The sequence below is a fragment of the Copadichromis virginalis genome, linkage group LG8 (assembly GCF_057382275.1).
Source record: "Copadichromis virginalis isolate Kocher_CV1m ecotype Utaka linkage group LG8, C_Virginalis_male_GT1.1, whole genome shotgun sequence".
NCBI lineage: Eukaryota > Metazoa > Chordata > Actinopteri > Cichliformes > Cichlidae > Copadichromis > Copadichromis virginalis.
The window spans coordinates 12,801,878-12,820,321 of NC_140625.1; the positions used below are offsets into that span (position 1 = coordinate 12,801,878).

At 43.5% G+C, this 18,444-nt stretch overlaps 1 protein-coding gene across 2 annotated transcripts in view; it reads right to left on the reverse strand.

Moving 5' to 3' along the window:
• raraa (retinoic acid receptor, alpha a) overlaps positions 1 to 18,444 on the reverse strand; it is a 139,420-nt gene that overhangs the window by 8,534 nt on the left and 112,442 nt on the right. For both annotated transcript variants that reach the window (XM_085465865.1, XM_085465864.1), the window contains one exon: positions 4,929 to 5,077. In XM_085465865.1, the coding sequence (XP_085321991.1) occupies positions 4,929 to 5,077 (149 nt within the window). The remainder of the gene's footprint in view (positions 1 to 4,928; positions 5,078 to 18,444) is intronic.

Here is an 18,444-nt window from a genome sequence, read left to right on the forward strand (position 1 = left end):
GCAGGCCTGTCAGCCACCCTGCAGAGTTCAGTGGAGATGAGGGCGGCAAGAGGGAGAGAGAAGGGAGGGAGGCACGAAAAGGACGAGTGAATGGTTCCTAGTGCATTTGTGATTGCGAGTGTCATGTGCTCCTAAATTCCCTGCTGTCTACCTGGTTAAGAGCTTCGTGTGCTTGCGATCACGTTCCGCTCTGTGCACGTGTGTGAGGAAATGCTTTACTAAGTGGGATGTAAGGAGTGCCTAGAGTTGGTGAGTTCACAGGGAAGCACAGGAATCTTCTCTGACACGAATATCACACTGCGCCTGGATTAGGAACGCGTTCCCAACCTCCTACTGCGGTCATGGACGTGTGTATATGCAGGCCTGTGCTCTTGCTCCTATTACGAAACAACTACTGCAACAGCTCGCACACTAATAAAGGCTTTGTTTAACAAAAAGAAAAACACCAAATAGGGGACATTCATCACGGGGAGGTTGGGGTTTTTTTTGTTGTTGTTTTTTTGGGGGAAATAGCCACTTCCCTTGCACTGCAGTGCATACCAGGAAGAAAGAATGCCTGCTTTGCACTGGCATGCCTCAAAGACAAAAACATAAACATGAGGGGGTGGGCATGCATATTTAATGTTTAAGTGTTAATATCTGCAGGGGGGGGAAAAAAAAAGAGAAGTGCAATTCTAGTAAGTGTTTGCGAGCGGTAGAACTTAAACAAGAGAATGAGCTGTCTCCAAGCAGCAGAGCTCGATACCCCCCCCCCCGCTCCTGCTTCCTCCGTTCACTGCAGCCCCCAGGAAACGCCTTTGTAGTTTGGCATGCTGCAGTAAAGCAGACGCTGCTAACCCTCAACTTACCCCAGTCTCAGATGAGACACCGTATATATTCTCACGCCTGTAGTGTTGAATTATTGAGTATGCTATGCCAAGTCATCTCCTCTGAAGTGAGAGATGCGGTGAAGGCATGGTGAACTTTTCAAATTATTACTGCAGCTACTGAGTGAGGAAGGCAGCGGTTTGTGAAGAGGGATGGGACCAGCAGGTGACAGCGGCTGTCGAACTAATGAGGTTTTAGGAGTTTTAGTGCGATTATGACAACATGTTACTAACCTGATGAATTGTTGTGCTGTTAGGGCAATGACATTATTTGAATGGAGCACAGAGGTTTATGTTTTTATTGCCTGCCTGTTTGGTAATGCAAAGAAGCGCCCAATTAACTGCTCCCTCCCCCACCTCTGCCTCAGTCTAACAGTGGCTCCCTCCCTGTATCTACTCAATATATCTGATTGACTGAGTAGAGCCGCTCATTATTCATGCATTCTCTATCTGGTTAATAATCTACCATTCACAGTAACACACCTATTCAGCTGAGAAGGCACGCATGCCAAATTTGCTCGTGGTTTTCTAGATAAAAAATTTATGACCTGAATGCGAAGAGATGAAAGAGCAGAATTTGTATATAGCGGAGGTGTTGCAGGGGGAGAGAGGCCGTCGAAAACTGACAGTGAAACCTATCTAGTACGTTACTGCTTTTCATCTGAAACAACTTATTTTGTGCAGAATATCTCATGACTGACTAAAATATCAGTTATATCTCCAGTGCATGAAAGCCTTCAAAGGCTGATTGCAATATTGGTTCTGACACAACTGCTCTACAGTCAGAAAGAGCAACACTCCAACCACTAAAGATGTCTTCATCATGTGCTTAATACACCGTTTAGAGTTTTTAACCAACCAAAGGAAGTGTATAATAACCGATTCAGTTCGTTAAGGAATAATAATATTATTAAAAAAAAGACTATCCACACTTCAGAATGTTGTAGTGTGAATTTTACAGTTGTTTTTTAACACTGCCATCTGAATATGTGAAAGAAACTGCTTTATATTTTCCATTTTTATATCAAAAACCTCTCAGATTAATGCAGATAAAACTGCTTGAGGTGACACAAAGTGTGTTCAAAATCAGTAGACACACACACACACACACACACACACACACACACACACTAGAATGAGGTGTGATTTAGCCTCATTATGTATCTTATAACCCTGCTTAATTATTGCCTGTGAGACAATGGGGATACATGTTAAGTGAAAACATTAAAAGCAGATTAAGACTTGGAATAGCCGCATTGTTGCAGTGCATCTTTTGAGATCAAAGTCAGAGCTCATTACATGCCAACAATCAGAGGGGGGGAAATGGATACGCCCACTCAGCTTTGAACCAAACCTGATATCCACTCTCTGTGCCACAGACAACTAAAATGCATTAAATGTCTAGAAATCCCAACTTGCTAATTTAAAAATAAAAACCAAATTGTATATTCCTGAATTGGTCATTCCTTCTTAATGATAGTTTCACAGGATAACCCTTAGCCACTGAGGTCGTTAGCATCATCAAATCCCAGCATGATGGTTCTGGGAAGAAAAAAAAAAAACAACACCCATCAACTGTGTTTTTTGGTTTTGGTTTGGAGCTTGCATGCTCTCGACATGCCTGGGTTTTCCCTGTACTCGTCCAAGGTGTACCCCTGCCACCTGTCTTATGACAGCTGGGATAGCTTCCAGCCCCTGTGGCCCTTAACTGAAGATGATGAATGTATAACTAACAATGTATAAATAACAATGTAGCTTGCCATCACCAGTGTGTGAATGTGTGTGTGAATGGGTGGATGACTGGATATGTAAAGCGCTTTGGGGTCCTTAGGGACTAGTAAAGCGCTATATAAATACAGGCCATTTACCATAACTAACTGTAGCATGTAACAAGCTTACTAAATACAGCATACTTAAGGAGCTGTGCATCACCATTATCTGCACATCTGTGGGGGTGAAAACTAGGCATGCACCAAATATGAAATCCAGCAGTTCCTGACGTTTAATATAAAAATTAGACTGATCGCACATGCTTTCCTTCGTACCAAGAAAACAAAGAAATCTTTGCAATAAATGATGTTTTCAAAGCCTCTTTCAGCTCCTTGAAAATAAACTGGCGCCTGACACTGGTAAAGGTGCAAAACCGACAGATGAAGGGAAACCTGACAACAACATGTGTGCAGTTCACTGCTGGTGTAATGCTAAGCATCATCCTGTTGTTCAAACTGTTTGCTATTATAATCTGACACCACTCACAAAATGTCATGCACATGCCGATTCTAAATGAAATTATTTCAAATATATTTTAGACATTCACGTATTTAAATGGATTCATACATGTTTTCACATATTCGGATATGGCAGCACACAGTTATGACACTTCTGACCCTCCTTTGCTTCCAAAACTTAAAACAGTAAAATAAATACATATTCAGATACTCGAGTTCATACATGATAATTACAAAAGTGGTGAATAGTAAAAATATCAAGAAGAGCAACTACAACATCACCATTCTCGTGCATTCAGACACTGAACATCTTCTGCTGTAAACATGAAACAAAGACTGACAGCTCTGCCAATATTATACTTACATATATTTCCATTACTACTTATCACACGTAAGGACATGCAAAAACTAAATTTCATCTTGACCAAAGTGGTGGCTGGAAACTGCTGTCTTTTGTTAAACCAGCAGTTAAAAATGCTACTTGTTAATCGTCAAACTACCAGGATTTTCCTTGGAAAGTGGATGGAGAAGCACAATAAGCAGCATTGTTGTTGGCCCAATTTATTTACTCTGCCAAGTATTAACCTGCTGGAAAGCCGGGTGTACTTTGTATCACACTCCCAACTTTCCTGTGCTCTCCTCCCTTTGTGCATTCTTTTCCTTACTTTATCCCTTCCCCCTGTGCTCTGGGGCGCTGACCATCTTTTACTTTTGGTGTCAGTGAGTTCAGCTGTGGCCCCTGTGCCCTAATCGGCTGCCCCTCCAGCCATCCCAGCTTCTCTCTCTCTCCTCTTTTTTCTTTTTGCTTCTTCATGCCTTTCAGAGCACAGTCTGCTCTCTCGCTCTCAACCAGCTTAGGCCTCTCAGTCTTTGAATGGTAGCGTCTGCATTTCTACATCCCGCCTGAGTGTGTGTCCTTTAATGTGGACTTTTCTTTTTTCAGTACCCGTTTCCTTTCATTAGGCTACTATCCGTGCATGTATGGAAACAAATACACACTGGCCGAGGAGCCATTGGTCACAACTAGTACACCACCCTGCCTGTGCCAAACATACAGCATGTTTTAAAGGCGAAGACTTTCGCTTTTTTTGATAGCTAGAAGACGACCAGAGCGTAAACAGAAAATATTAACAGCACGTTGGGTTTGTGAAATGCACACACCGTGCAGATATAAGGTATGCACCTGGCAGTAACATTACATTAGATTGCACAGATCCCTGCTCCTCATCTCTATCCTCCTCCGAGCTTACACAATTCTGGCTCCTTGCCTTGGGAGCCGTGAGATAAAGAAGTCTGTGTGCTCACACTAACAGGAGAGCGTGTACACGTGCACACAGCAGCTATCAACTGATAACAGAACAGATGGGCCTTATGAGGCCTCTTCTGCACCTGTGCAACATGGCTGTATTGATAATGGACAACCGATGCAGACACGTCAGCAAGAAGGCGATACGAGGAGCAGCAACACTCAAAAAGAAAAAAAAAAAAAACGATGACTAGATGACAAAATTTCACATTTTGTTCATGATAAGAGGCACATTTATCATATACGTGTAAAGGCCTGAGTTTCCATATTCTTGATTAGACAGCTCAGTGATAATGTCAGTGATAATTCTCAACATGCATTCAAAGACATCTAAAGTCAACAGAAGAAGAAGAAGAGAAAAAACAGGGGGTGTGAAATACTCAAAATGATGTGATACATCATTTTTATCATATGAGCTATAAAAAGTTTTTTTTCTTTTTTCCTTTCCAGTGGAAATCACATGAAAGCAATAAGATTGACAAATATCTTGCTTGCTTGGCAGATTCAGAGGAAGGCCGGGAGTCTCACCTTGCAACCCTCACAGGCGCTGACACCATAGTGGTACCCTGAGGACTTGTCCTGGCACACAAAGCAGGGCTTGTAGACGCGGGGTGGAGGGGGAGGCGAGGGCGGGCTTGGCACTATCTCCTCTGAGCTGGTACTCTGGGTCTCTATTGCTGTGGAGAGGAAAGAGCAACAAGAGAAAAAGGTTAGTGGACGCTGCCAGATGGAGCTCCGGCACACTAGCAATAATCAATGAGTGGGATAAACGCATAATCTCGTGTAGACACTCACACAGATCTTAAACAATCCAGTGCAAACAACATGAAGGGGGAACGCTCTCAGTTTCAAGTGTTTTCAGATCAGCCACAGGAAAGATGCCTTCAAAGAACAAACACTCTTGCACACACAGAGGGAGCACAAATGAATCCACCCCTCTACAACATTCTTATTTACAGCTGAATACGTGGTTTCTCTGCCTCTGTTTGGACATTACACAGGGGGTTACATCGCAAGCAGGGTTCAAAGGCAGGTTTTCTCCAGGCGGCCTCGAGTTGTGCCTTTTAAATTTCGTGCTCTTTTTAAGTGCTTCAAAATATAAAAAGGATTAAGGGTACACGCTGTACTAGTCAAGAGAAACAAGCTGATTCTCACCAACCAAGACAGGTCTTTGAAACTCCACTACCCCACACAAGCTTATTTAATATCACACAGGTAAACATGAGGTTAATTACTAAGTAAAGGGTGAAATGACAAACCAAAGAGCAGTAAGGTGTATCAAGTTATTCCAAAGTACATTTGGTGTCTTATTGTAGCATTTCTAAAAAAAAAAAAAAAGTCCCTTCATTCTTATTTTGAAAGTTCAGTCACTTCTGACCAGCTATCTCTGGTCGGCACGCTGACCAGGTTGCTTTAGTGAACGTTATCCACAACATTTAGCTGCTTCACTGGCGCCTCGTCCAGCAGTCGGAAGTACTCCAACTCCACAGACTTGGGACTGCAGGTGGCGAAGGTAATCCTCCTTCCACATTGGTTATCAGCTGCGAGCTTGATGTGCTACTCTAAACAGAACCAGCAGCAGGTGGATAATAGATTCATGAACCACTACACCGAGCTCATTGAGGCAGGAATACAGAAACGTGGACCGAGGGCCAGTTCGGCTATAAAAGGGAGACACACTGAAGAGGCAAGACGATCGCTCTGCACCCTTATTTATTTGTCACAAAGAATAAGCACCACTTTATAAATTGCATAACTGTGTGCGGCGGAGTCTCTGTTTGAGTGAATGACACACACATACAAACAGCATGTATCCTGTCATATCATTTGTGCATGTACATGGTAAACAAAGCGACCAAGGATTATACAGAAGTAACCTCCCTTCACTGGCCTCAATGTTTTGTGTATTACAAAACACAGCGCTTCCATTAGATATAACAACACACATTCACAGCAAAGACCTTCACCCTGTAACTTATAAATGAAGCCAGAAAATAAGCCACAAACACACGAGTGATGGAGCAGACTGGAGCTTTAGAATCCCATGCTATGGCACTCAAAGCAGGTTCAGGTTCATGACATGCAGGTGTGCACCCTTTTAACCCACATTGCTCCACCCAGCATCATCAGCTTAACAGAGAGAGAGAGTGTGCGTTGGCAAGAGGCTTAGGAGTTACCAGCACCTCAGTGCTTGTGTGTAAACAAGCCGTGTACAGTATATTATCAGAGGGGGTTGGCTCAGCAACACACTCCACGTGACTACACTTCAGACAAACCCTGCGCTTGCATGGTGCCTGCACTGCACAGTGGGCAAAATAACAAAAGAATGCCTGCCTGCCTGCCTGCCCGCCCCCCACATGCACACACAACTATCCTTTTATACTGTCTCTGTGCAGGTGTCTACTTGCCAGTCTCTACGCGAACAGAGCAGATGGTGCAAGAGAAGATTATATTCAGAACAATCACAATAAATCTGACACCCTTATATGTTCCTGTTTCCTGGAAAAGGGTAACAGACACAATCACACTACACCAAAATCTAGTCCCTCCAAAGCCTGCTTGTTATCTCTGCCATCAGGAGAGAGAGAGAAAGAAAAAAACAAAACAAAACAAAAAAAAAAAAAAACATACTGCGTGTCCGAGCAGGTTTCAGGTGTCGGAACAGCTAAGCTTCAAAGTAAAGCTCACTTTGCATCAGCTAACGGTGACGCTTAATAAGGCCTAGCATAGCGAGAGGCGTCGTTTATGAGGCCCAGATGTCGTATGCCACTTTCGCACCGACGGCGACCTTTAAAGCTCTTGGTGTAAATTAGTCAATGTGATTTAAGGGGGGAAATATGTGGCTCAGAGGGGGGAGATAGTGGTTTTCATTATTTTTAAAAGCAAAAAAAAAAGTTTTATGGAGTGAGCAGAGGGGGGATATGGGGAATGAAAATGATCTTTTTGGATAATGAAGGGTGGAGATAAAAGGAGGAACAACAAATCTAGTTTTAGGGAAGAAAACTGTGTTGTTTGAGTAATAAAGCAAAAGACAAAAATACAAAACAGATGAACTGCCTACAGACATCAGCTTTACTCCTCCCTGAAGCTTCAGAGTCATCAGCAGGTGGTATATCTGTCCAAGAGACTATTTGAAATCAAAAGAAATCTTCAATCTGACTCACGATTCCCCATTTAGTTGAACTCGTGTGATCACCCGTTTAGTTGTGCTTGGATACAAAGAACGGGACTAAAGTCAAAGCAAGAAGGTCCAGCTCCAACCTGCTTTCGATCATATTTTATTGGTAAAATTCGGACCTGAAGTGATCATTTTAATTGACAAACACAGAAGCCTGGGAAGGATAATCAATGCCAAAATCAGCTGTATCCATCTCACACCCGCTGCTGATGGATTCACTGCCTGCAGGCATCGTAGATGGAGAGAGGGGGTGGAGGCTGTCTCACTGCGCAGCAAAGTTTACAAGATTTGCCAGATTTTAAGATGCGCGTCAAATTAAGCTTTCATTTTATCTTGATCATAACAATTCATATAAGCCAGACATGGGCACTGTAGTGGTTTAAAACATACTCTCAGACTCAAAAGTATAAAAAAGCGTGATAAAGGACACGACTGGCTTCTTGCTCAATGCGTACACACATAAAGAGCAGAGTTATCAGCTCTAGATTGATCTTTCACTTCACTTGAGCTCATTACAGAAAGCATCAAACTGGAATCTTATCCAGAGCAGCAGGTGATTTAACTGGACCAGAACCTCACCAGCATCTATCATCACTGATATCAAAGAGGTAACGTGTATGCAGAGCCTAAAGGGTACTAAGAGACGCTACAATACCCTGCCATAGCCGGTTCATCCTGGCGCCATCTGGCAAGCAATTAAAAATAAAATAAATAAATAATAAAAATCGAAAAAGAAAAAAAAAAGATGTACCACCAGACATCAGGGTAGCTTCTTTGCTCTGACTGTGAGGCCACTGAATTCACCCTCCTACGCTTCATCATGAATTAAGCTTCAGTTATCAAATATCTCGTCATTCATTTTTTTTGGTAATACAAAGGGAACGCATCTGTTTGGTTATACAAGTTAGTGTTGTGTAATGATCACTGAAATTAATCTTGAAAGCGGAATCAGTGTCCTCATCGCCGCATCTTTAAAGATTTATGCGTCAGATGAGAAAACTCAAGCTGCAGCTCAACCATGAAAAAAATAAAATATTTGCACTAAATCGGCAGGTGGTATGGAAAGAAAAAGCACCACCCTAGACTTAACTATATTACACAAACTTCTGTTTGCACTTCAATCCAGGCATTCAATCCAATTATAAACATAACAGAGAATAGAGGGCAGGAATAATACATCCAAGAGAACATGTGTGGACATATCCAGAAAAGAAATTACAAATACAGGTAATTTTGTCCGAAGGACGTGAAGGATTCAGTCTGAATGAACATGACAAGGACGACAGATTGTGGGCAGGGAGACGGCCTGCCCTTTGTTTGCATATTGCCGTTTTATTGGTGTCATTATGAGCCATCTTTGCCCATGCCACTGGGCCATGTAGTCACCACACTCATGTCAAACAAATTAAACTTAAATAGAGCAGGCCTTACATAACACCGCATCTTTTCTCATTACGGATAGAAGGGAAAAGAAAAAAAAACATTCACAGTTTTGCGCGCTCTTCTGCGCCTCTTGATGTGGACTGATTACAGCCCTGCATTATTAGGGTGACCACAGAACTATTCATCCACATTAAAGCTGCCATCATTAGAAACACATAGACAAACAGATGTGCCACCCACAAGCACACACACACACACACACACACACACACACACACACACACAAAAATCACATCTATGCTTACATTTAAAGCAGGCTAAAGGGTCTCTAACGGCCATTTAAAAAAGACCCAACAGTCGAAAACAAACACACAGAATGTACACTCGCTTAATGAGAGCACCCATGGAAATCTGGGACACAGGGATAAGAGTCTGTGAGAGGGCTGGCGACTGTAATTAAATACAATGGCTGGCTTCTGGAGCCTTGTCAAGCTGAGGCATGGAGCAAAACAATGGCAGGCCTGTGGACAGCGAGGCAGAGGAGCTCAGAAGAGAGGACAGAGCTATTTAGTCCTTAAGCAGCTCTCACCCATGCATTATTCAACACCAGCCTGCATCCAAGCTCTGATCAACACCACCCATCTTACAAGCCTGCCTTTTGTATGATCTGCAAATATCATACGCACAAGCAGTGGAAAAACTGACTCACGCTCGCCTGGAGAGCTTCCCTCAATATCCTTGAAACACGTTAACACTGGGGATGTGTGTGTCTTTTAAGGTTTCCAGATCCGAGCCCCTTCCAGAGCTAAGTCACCGCTGTTAACTTCAGCTAGAGTATCACTCCTTTAACCAAGGCAGAGCAACAAAGAGCAGACAATAACCTTAGGGGATGTCGGTAGGAGTTACTGATAAGAAATCTATTGTGCTTCGGTGGGGAACTGAAACACAAACCATATGGTTGCAACAGTTGTTAAGCAGACACAAGGGTGAATGAAAGTCTGCAGCAGCCTGGAATTTTGTCAGACGAGTCCCAGCAGCGGGAATAAGCGACACAGACTGCCAGGTGTAACCAGCGAAAACCAAACTTGACATGGCGATGACTTGGAACTGCAGAACTTCCCTTAAAGGAAGCTTTGTCTGACCGCTGACTCGTGACCGTGTCTGAGAGTTACGAACGGCGGCTACCAATGAAAAGTTTGAAGCATTCTTTGGTTAGAAATTGTAGCGAGGAGCCAAACACAAAAGAACAGAGTTATCTAATAAAACCAATTCTGAATGACCAGTATGTCCAAGCACCTTGATTTAATTTAGTTACACATCTCCTTTGATTCCCAGACAACTCTTATACACATGTGCGTGCATGTGAATGTGCACGTACGTGCAAGCTACCCCCAGATGTCTTAATAGCTTAATGTAGTGCGGTGTTCTCGAACTCAGAGCCAAAGCATTTTTGATTTAATTAAGTTCAAGTGTGAGTGGTCTGTAATGCTGCTCTTCAAATTCACTTTGCATACATCATGAGCCACAAGTGCACTTAGAGCGAAGCAGAGGCCTCCCAGCCACATCCTCCATAAGCAATTACCGCAACACTAGACTTAAATGGACAAATATGCACGAGAATGAAATGAAATTTATTCTTATGATAAACTATCCTTAGATGTAATACTGACACAAGATAGCCTGGCTAACATCAGCACTTCAAAGGCATCAAGACCAAGAGGCATACACGCTCTCACACATACACAAACCCCACTGGCTATTATCAAGCCTCCAGACACCAGGCCGTCTCGGCCCAGTGCTGCCGAGCAGTTCTTGAGGTTCAGCTCTAGGTTAGTCCTCTGAGATTTGATTACCTTCATCCCCACTGGTTACTGGGGCCAGCTGTGAGGCATATTAATGAGATTTCACCATCATTAGGGAGAAGCTAAGTACATTAGCAGGCTGGCTGGTTGGCTGGCTGGCTGAACTGTAGTAAAGACTATTGCAGAAGAGGAAGGAGAAAAAAAAAGGGATGGAGAAAGAGACAGGGCTTCATCGGGGTCCTCCACTTAGCTGAACCCTATTCAGTCAGACTATTGCGCTCTCTGGGTTCCATTAGATTATCTGGACACACAGACATGCACATGTACAGACACATGCCGGCCATCTGTACGCTACGTACGACATATAGACTTCCATTTGTGTTTCTGTACAGTGTGTGCTGGAGAAGAGACATCAGACAGACCACCATGCCACAGGCTGCTGCATTAGGACTCGCTTTGAAGTCTGCTTAAAATAATGAGGTGGGATGGCCGATGGAACAGCCCTGTGGATAGAGAAAGCCTAGGGAGTTGTAAGCCAATGTATCATGACTGTCCACAAAAACGAAAAGCAGCAACCTAAGCGCTGTAACAGAGCAGCAAGCGAGCAGAGAAGGGCATCATTCATGCACGGTGTTTGACTTTTACCAAATATTCAGACTTTATTTCTGTTTTTCAATGTAAGGAATGCGTGTAAGCATAACAGACAAAAAAAAAACAAACTTACACACATATGTACAGGAATGCTTTGTCAGCACTCTTCAATTACCGAAGGGGGAAATGGGACCGCTTCCTTGCTTACGGGGAAATCCTGCCATTCTCTAACAAAGCGTCATAACAGCTCTCTGCTGAAAATGGACTGGGGTTCCATTCGCCGCTTTCACACCGATTACTGAGGACACACACACACACACACACACACACACACACACACACACACACACACACACACACACACACAGCTGTAAGGAGACGACCAGTAGGGTGTGTTTGTGTTCAAACACAGAGTGCGAACAGTTATTAGATGGGAGAAGGGGGAGGAAACTGGTGGCGAGGCCGACAGGCGTAAGCGAAAACACACGCTCACAAACAGGAGAGCCCGGGGAGGTTAACATCGGGCAGGAGTGGAGCGCAAAGCCTCCTCCGCTAAGTGAATTTTTCCAGTTCATCCTTGCCAAATGTGAGTCCCAGAGCTTTGAGCAGCAGTCATATTCAAATTTCTGCTTGTCAACACACAAAATAATCAACAATATATAACTGAAGTTTTCCTGGTGGAGGGCTAGCAATGGTAATCATGTCTCCACAGCTGTTTTCATACAAACTGCTGGTAACGATGGGAGAATGGGGCGAGGACACAAGCGGTCCATTCGCTTTAGCCCTCAGCAGGAGATAACCTGCTTTGGATGTGTTCACACTACAAGCATAGATAACAACAGGCTGCTGACTGTGAAATCACCTGACAATTACCTGTGCTGCCCTAAAGCAGAAAATCAGCATAATCAGACATCGCACGGACTCTGTACTGGGGGCAGTTGGTGTAAAGACCATTTAACCTGTGATCAGCCTGAGATATTGAGACATTTGCGCTCTCATGTGAAGTTCCTTCGAGCAATATCTTTTAAATCAAAATGGCTCATGATTACAGCTTAGTTTGAACAATGTGAGTGTGCCACCTAAACATGCAAAGACAAAGACTCATAGGTAAGACGAGCAGACTGCTCACAATCAGTGCTCATATGAAGCTGGGTTAGGGAGATTATTGGGGATTGCCTTACTTCCCTGGATGTGCTCCACCTAAGCTGCTGCATGTAAAACCTTCATTCTACCATCTCAACGTACAGAGAGGGGGCAGAGCGAGGTGACGAGAGGAGGACAAAGTGACAGAGGAACACGTGAAGTTACAGGACTCTGTCACTAGCGGGTCTCCAGGCTTTCTGAGCATAATAGCGACCACATATTTCCGGAGTTGTGCAACAACAACTGATTCCAAGCCCTGTTTGAAGGTCACATGATTCACATATATATTTCAAATAAAGCATCGGACATCACACTGCCCTTAATGCAAAGGAAGGGAAGCTCAAACTGACAAGTTTAGCCTGATTATATCATTTTCTGCAGCAGATGTAACATCACTTCCACTTAAGTGAGTGCACTGTGGTCTACATTTCAGGGAAATGACAGACTAGTATTTTGCAACCATTGCAGATATCCAGATTCTGCAGAGAGAGCAGAAATTGATGTGACAGCTTAAGTTTTTATTGTGCACCATGTTTTGAAGACTTCACTGACTCAAGACAAAATTGTTTTTGATGGATAACGCACCAAATTGGGGCCCAAACACCCCAAGCCGCCAAAATAGTCCCATCCCATCTAGACTGCAAGAAAAACACACACGTATGTGAGTGATAAATGAGGGCCCGAGCAGAGGCCGAAGGGCAAGGCGGTTCCCGAGTAGGGAGTCTTTCTTGCCTGTTACTACGATCTCTCCTCAACACCAGGAAATGGTGATGTTTGTCTTGGACCAGGAGTGGGGAAAACAGCAGGTTGGGTTTAGCATGGGTAATTTATCTTCACACCTGGACAAGCAGGAGTGTCTGCATGCATAAATGTAACAGTGAGATGCACTTTTATTTTCTGCTTTATTAAGGGAAATAACTAACAAAAATGTAGTTAATCAAAAAGTCTTGTATGAAAAGAGCAAAAGTTAAAGGATTTTAAATTGGCGGTTGTCCCCTTTAAGGTATCCTCGTGCAGCAAACACAGCTCTCAGTGCAGATGTTATGCTTGGATCTCTCATAGGAAGTCCTATTCTGACCACCTGCTGGTGCAACTTTCACTGGATATCCTCAATATGTCTGAATGCTGCGTTAAATTTCAATTCTGAGAAGGGGACAAGACATTTTTGGTTAAATTTAAGGTAGTCAAATGTTTCTCAGATACAACAAGATGATGAAAGAAATTCACATGACACCGCCAATAATAGGGTGAATTTACGATACAGAACTTTGGGAATTTTGAAGAAAACAATGTTCCTGGTTGCACTCCTGATCTGATAAGCGTTCTTTGGAGATACAGAAGGTTCTTTCACAAAGACCGCTGCTTGTTCTGTCATTAGGTCTTAACCAGAGACCACTCATCACCAATTATGATCCTATTCGTGACTGCATTAGCATTACAAAAAAATTTGTTTACTCCTTTACAAGTTTGGGGTCGATGAAATTGTAAATGTGCACCAGCAAATGCTCACATTTCCAGGAAGCGCTCCAGTTCTAACACTGGAAAACTATCTCTGCATTTTAAGACAACTGATGTGAAGCAGCAAATAAGTTTATATTTATAAATGCAGTCAAACTGTATCTGGCACTTATGTAAATGTGGATCTGCCTCTCCAAACATGTATACTGTGTCATATTCTGTATGTGTCTCGGAGCCTGTGCGTGTGAACACCAGCATCTTCTTGTCAAGGCGAGGCCTGGTTTTTATCAGCGCAGTGGCCCCCATTATGTTCCCAAAATCCTTCTCCAAGGGGCCCAAGAAAACTTCCCACTCTGTGCTGCCAGGACTCTGAAATAACAACACGCCAGGTTTTCCTATCACAAATGGAGAACGAACTGAGAACATGTGTGGACAAACTGGATCGTGGGGGGAGGGAAAGAGCAGAGAAATGAGTGATTCAGCATATGGCAAAGGTGAGCTCTACGGGTGCTAGACTTTTTAACGGAGACTTCGTGTTAACCTCAGTAGCTGCTATGTCCCGCTGCTGCTGCTGCCACATGCTGGCTTTTGGTACAGCTAATTCTAAAACACATTTCATAAATGCAATAAAACACTCCAACATTTAGGGACCCAACTGAAAGAAAAACAAAAAGACAAACACATCAGAAGGCATCCAAAGACTGCCATCTAGCTGGAGAGAACCACAAGATCCCTGACAACAACGCTCCCTTGCAACCACGAGTGATGCGGTGTAACTCTACCCAGCAGCTGTCCATGCCTGCTGACTGACACTGGGACTATGTGAATTGGCACTCGCCCTGGGCTGACTGGAGATATCTGGCATGAGCTGATGGTGTGGGACATGGTGGTGAGCACAAGGGGGCAAAAGGCAGCCCCTGTAAGCCAGAGGATACCAGGATGTGCTCTGGAAAAGCAGCACATTTTAGTAGCCTGTCGAACTATAGTGGAGACTCCGTGATAGTGAGTGCAAGAATATAAGCTCTTGATTAGAGAGCCATTAATCCACATGATGCCCACAATGGATCTGCCATTGAACATGGAGTTACTTTAAAAAGCTGATCACACACATTTAGCAGCTGTATAGAGCTGAGTATAATGACTGACCTACATTAAGGGAGAGAAGAGGGGAGGCAGGGAAGCGGGAGGAGAGAACATCTGAAGAAAAAAGACGAGATGAGCGACAGGACCAAGGGAGGATGGTGACACGTGAGACAAACATTTCAAAAGCAGGACCCAGATAAAAGCTCCGCATGCTGGCATGTTTGCTTTTAGACGTTTAGTTCAAAGTAAGAAAAAGCAGAAGGTGTAACCACAGTGTAACCTTCCTTTGTCAGCCATTATAAAAGGGAATTTACGCAGCGTTTCTGGAGTAACATACAGCTGGGTTACTTCAGTACAACTCAAGATCAAGGTCATCATCGGATCATAACAGGAACACATGCAAGTAAAACCCCGGCCCTTTGCAAACTGCTCTTTAATGTTACCACTCTGACTTTAAAAACGACCTAATGAAACATTAAGCCTCTCTGTTACAGAGTGCCTGCATTGGTTAATTATAGAACTATGCATGAGCAGATGACTGTGTACATGTTTTTGGGCTTTTTCCCCCCTAAGACAACAAACTGTACTCATGCACACTGTGAGCCAGGAGGGTGCCAAAACAATACTAATCCTGGGCCACCCAATACAGACTCAGTGTGTGGTCTGACAAAAAAAAAAAAAAAAAAAAAAAAAAGCCTTGAAGGTTAGCATTTACTCATCTGGGTGATGCAGTTTTGCAGAGCCACTTAGAAAGAGTGCAACATAAGCTTCAATTCCCTCTATTCCCATAAAAGCCTCAAGGTCAGTGGCATTACAAGCAGAGTTGGAGGGTCAGGGGCCTGGAAATATTCCTGTGACCTTAAAGTAATCATGGAGAGAGACAGGTGCTGGGGAGGAAGGAACAATGGTTTAGAGAGAGGGTGAGTTTGTGAACACTGCACGTCTTTTTCGAAAATTACAGTTGAGTGATGCGAGACAGATGATTTCAGTTAGAGTGGAGATCATGAACACATTTCTGCCTTTAGCATTTAAAAACAACGACACACTAGAAAATGCTGGAAAGTGCATTTGATAAAGGAAATGAATTACGTTCACACACATTAACCGGGCCCTATTCATCTTTATTGGCAGGAGTGCCACACACATTGCCTCTCCTGGTGTTTGAAGGCCAAAAGGCCTTCATGAATACTTGTGCTCTAGTGTTTGCACTTCACTTGCTAACAGAGAGGTTATCTGCCTATTGACACTCACTAATCCAATGTGGCAGCATTCAAAGTCCTCCGTTCTTAAGCGCATATTCAACAGTGGAGGAAGCGGGTCGTAAATATGGGAGGGAGAAAAGGGCTATTTGCATTAGAGGGCTAAAGTGGACAAGGAGAGGCCTCGAAGAGGTAGATAAAAAAGGGGGGACAAGGATCAAGAGGGGGGAAAAAAAGAAGAGGATCACGAGGATCTGGAGAGAAGAGAGGATCACCAGGGACAGGCTTTGTCATGTTAAATCGCTTCTCTCAGCCCATGTTCTCCCTTTCTCCTCCTCCTCTCTCTGGAGAATACAATAGTCAATCACAGGGGAATAGATTACAAGGGTCCGATCTTCTCAACTTCAGAGCAGGATAGTGACATTGGAAGTGGGCTTGAGGTCGCAAATAAGCGTGTGCAGGACTCAAGTGGGTGACAGCGTGTGCTCAGGGCGAGCAGCGACCCACAGGGCAGAAAACAGAACCCAACAAAACCTACAGAATACCTCGAGCGCACACAACTTGAGCCAATTTCAGCAGGGCCAAATTTTAAATTTACAACATTGAAATCTCTACATCTATATATGCAAAAATCCACTATTTAATTTGTGTGCTAGTTAAGTAAATGAAAAACACACTTTCTAATTTTGGCCTGTTTCAAAACAACACAGCAGAGGTCAGAAGGCAAATATTGGTTATGAGGCAATAAAAAATGCTTTAAAAAAAGTGCCTCTTCATCACGCCATTTCTCCCCAAAATTAAGAATCCTTTTAGGTTTGTCACTTCATTTACTTGTCAACATGAGTTACAGGTTCTAGTTAAACCTTACATCTGCCTTCAAGCCTCAGCAGGTTAATGTGCATTCCTTTAACATAGACTGCAAACATAATGACCATGGTTCCCTTCATAAATTAGCTAAAAGTACCAATGTCAGCTTTAGAGTTAAAAGGGCATTGTGCATGTAAATGGAGGCATCTGCAAGAGTCTGGACAAGATGATGCAGCAGGCGTGCCATTATCCTGTCACTAGTCTGTTAAAGAAGTCAAAGATGCTATGACCCAAGGGCTTTTTTTTTTTACTAGATCGGCAAAGTGGTTAGAGTGGCCTAAAGACCCCTCGGAGACAGCTGACATATGCAGAATTGCCAGACGCAGAGGAAAACAAGCTAAATGCAATTTAGTGCGGCTGCCCATCCTTCATATACAGAGATTTGGAGCCTATATCATTGCCTGACGAGGCCGCACATTTGACAGAGCCATTCTGCATAAAGCAATGAGAGTAAATCCAAAGACGAGAATAGCAGCTTATAACAAAAGTTCCCCTAAAGGCTGCACAGCCAGCCAAATCTTCTCCTGCTCATGCCCCCTAATGATGAGTGATGACAGGCGTTTTATTCAAATGTCTGGTGCACAGTGTCGGTGGGGCTCCTCGGCGAAGATGTGGGCAGAGTGAGGGGTAAAACTGGGAGGCAGCAGGAGGCACATTCAATTGCATTTGATGTCAGTGCCATCGCAATAAAAAACAAAAAACCCAAAAGCAGAGGTGCATGTCAATAGCGCTGGGACATTAGGTTTGCTCTGTGTTTAGGACAAATGGCTGCTGACAGCAGGCAGAGTCATTAAGGGAGTGCAGTGGGATGTTACTAGAATTTAATGGAGGACATGTTTAGCTTCCTCGGGTATGGGTCGTGCTCTTCCCTTCTCTTCCCCTCTCTGTGGGTGCTGTCTCTGTCTCTGCAGACACTAATTTCCTGCATGGATCCCTGACCTTTCAATATAACCTGGGGGAACCATTTGATCACAGCACAGACACACATAAACCACACACCATTTCCTGTGATATGGCTGCCCACCAGTCAGTGGGACTGTTTTTTGTCAGACGACATTGCCTCTTAGAAATGGAAGCCTTTATCATAGAACATCAAGTAACTACATCTTCCTCAACTTCCCTTTTTTCCTTCTTTTTTTTAAGAAACAGTAACAAAACTGAAACTGACTTTCAAAAAAAACAATCTAGTTTATAAGTTTTGTGAGGTCGCCATTATTGTCAAACTAGTTTAAAAGTGAAAACATGAGTACAGTTGTGCTCCAAGCCAAGCGCTTGGATTAGCCTGGTGTTAAAGCTTCCACCTCTCCCTCCTGTCCTTCCCCCCCCCCAGGGTTCAGTTA